General features: G+C 40.6%; 1 protein-coding gene across 1 annotated transcript; it reads right to left on the bottom strand.

Moving 5' to 3' along the window:
• Positions 1–204: 204 nt before the first annotated feature.
• Positions 205–832, bottom strand: Tsp_16116 (zinc finger protein). Its single transcript, XM_003370445.1, is given in 2 exon segments — positions 205–574; positions 585–832. 2 exon segments carry the CDS (start codon positions 830–832, stop codon positions 205–207), a joined length of 618 nt encoding a protein of 205 aa, XP_003370493.1.
• Positions 833–893: the final 61 nt, after the last annotated feature.

The raw sequence follows: 893 nt of genomic DNA, 5'->3' as shown, positions 1-893 counted from the left end.
CCCTGGCCCGAATGAAATTGCACAGTGCATTGCAAAAAATAGATGGGTTTTTTGATTTGACCATCTCACAAAGCCAGACCGAGAGCCAAGCATTGCGGGTGCACCGTCAGTGCATACACCAACAAGTTTTTCCCACATCAAGCCATTTACTTCAAAAAAATTGTGACACGGCTTGGAACACATCAGCTCGTTTCGTTGTAGTTTTCAGTGGTTCAGAAAAAAGTAGTTCTTCTTCAATTGTGTTATTTGCAATGAACCGTGCGTATACAATGAGCTGTGCACAGTTTGCCTGGTCTGTGGCTCATCACAACTTATAGGAAAAAAAGGAGAACACTTTACCTTTTCAAGAACTTGCTGTTTTATATCATCAGCTAATTCATCGATTCGGCGTTTAACTGTTGAATCAGAAAGAGAAATACTTTTAAATTGCTTCGCCATGTCATCCCCAAGCAGAATCTTTACTGCATTCACAATGCAGGGCTTAACAAGATTTTCTCCAATAGTATGTGGTTTCTTATTCTTGGCAATCAACATGGCTATTTCATATGATGCTCTTATCAGCCTTGACAGTCTCCTGATTATACTTGACTTTTTTCTCAAGTCTCATTTGAGAAAGGGAATCTCTTTCAGCGCAAAAGTATTCCACAGGTTTTTTTGATAACTCAGGATGGCGGTGATGCAAATGCCGCTGCAGTCGGGTTGGCCGTAAAGCATCATTGCTGAATGTATCAAGGCATACAACGCATTGTGGCACTTCAACGCCGTTTTTTTCAATAGCCACGAAGCCGTATTTGATGTACTCTGCATCATATTTGCGTTTTTTCGACACCATTGTACGTATTGTATTTCACGCCAACGTCCAATATAACTTTATTGATGAGAATCCACCACAG

This window comes from Trichinella spiralis, assembly GCF_000181795.1.
Source record: "Trichinella spiralis strain ISS 195 chromosome Unknown Scfld743, whole genome shotgun sequence".
Lineage (NCBI taxonomy): Eukaryota > Metazoa > Nematoda > Enoplea > Trichinellida > Trichinellidae > Trichinella > Trichinella spiralis.
Note: the sequence above shows the minus strand (reverse complement) of the source record. Positions and strands in the feature narration are given on the sequence as shown.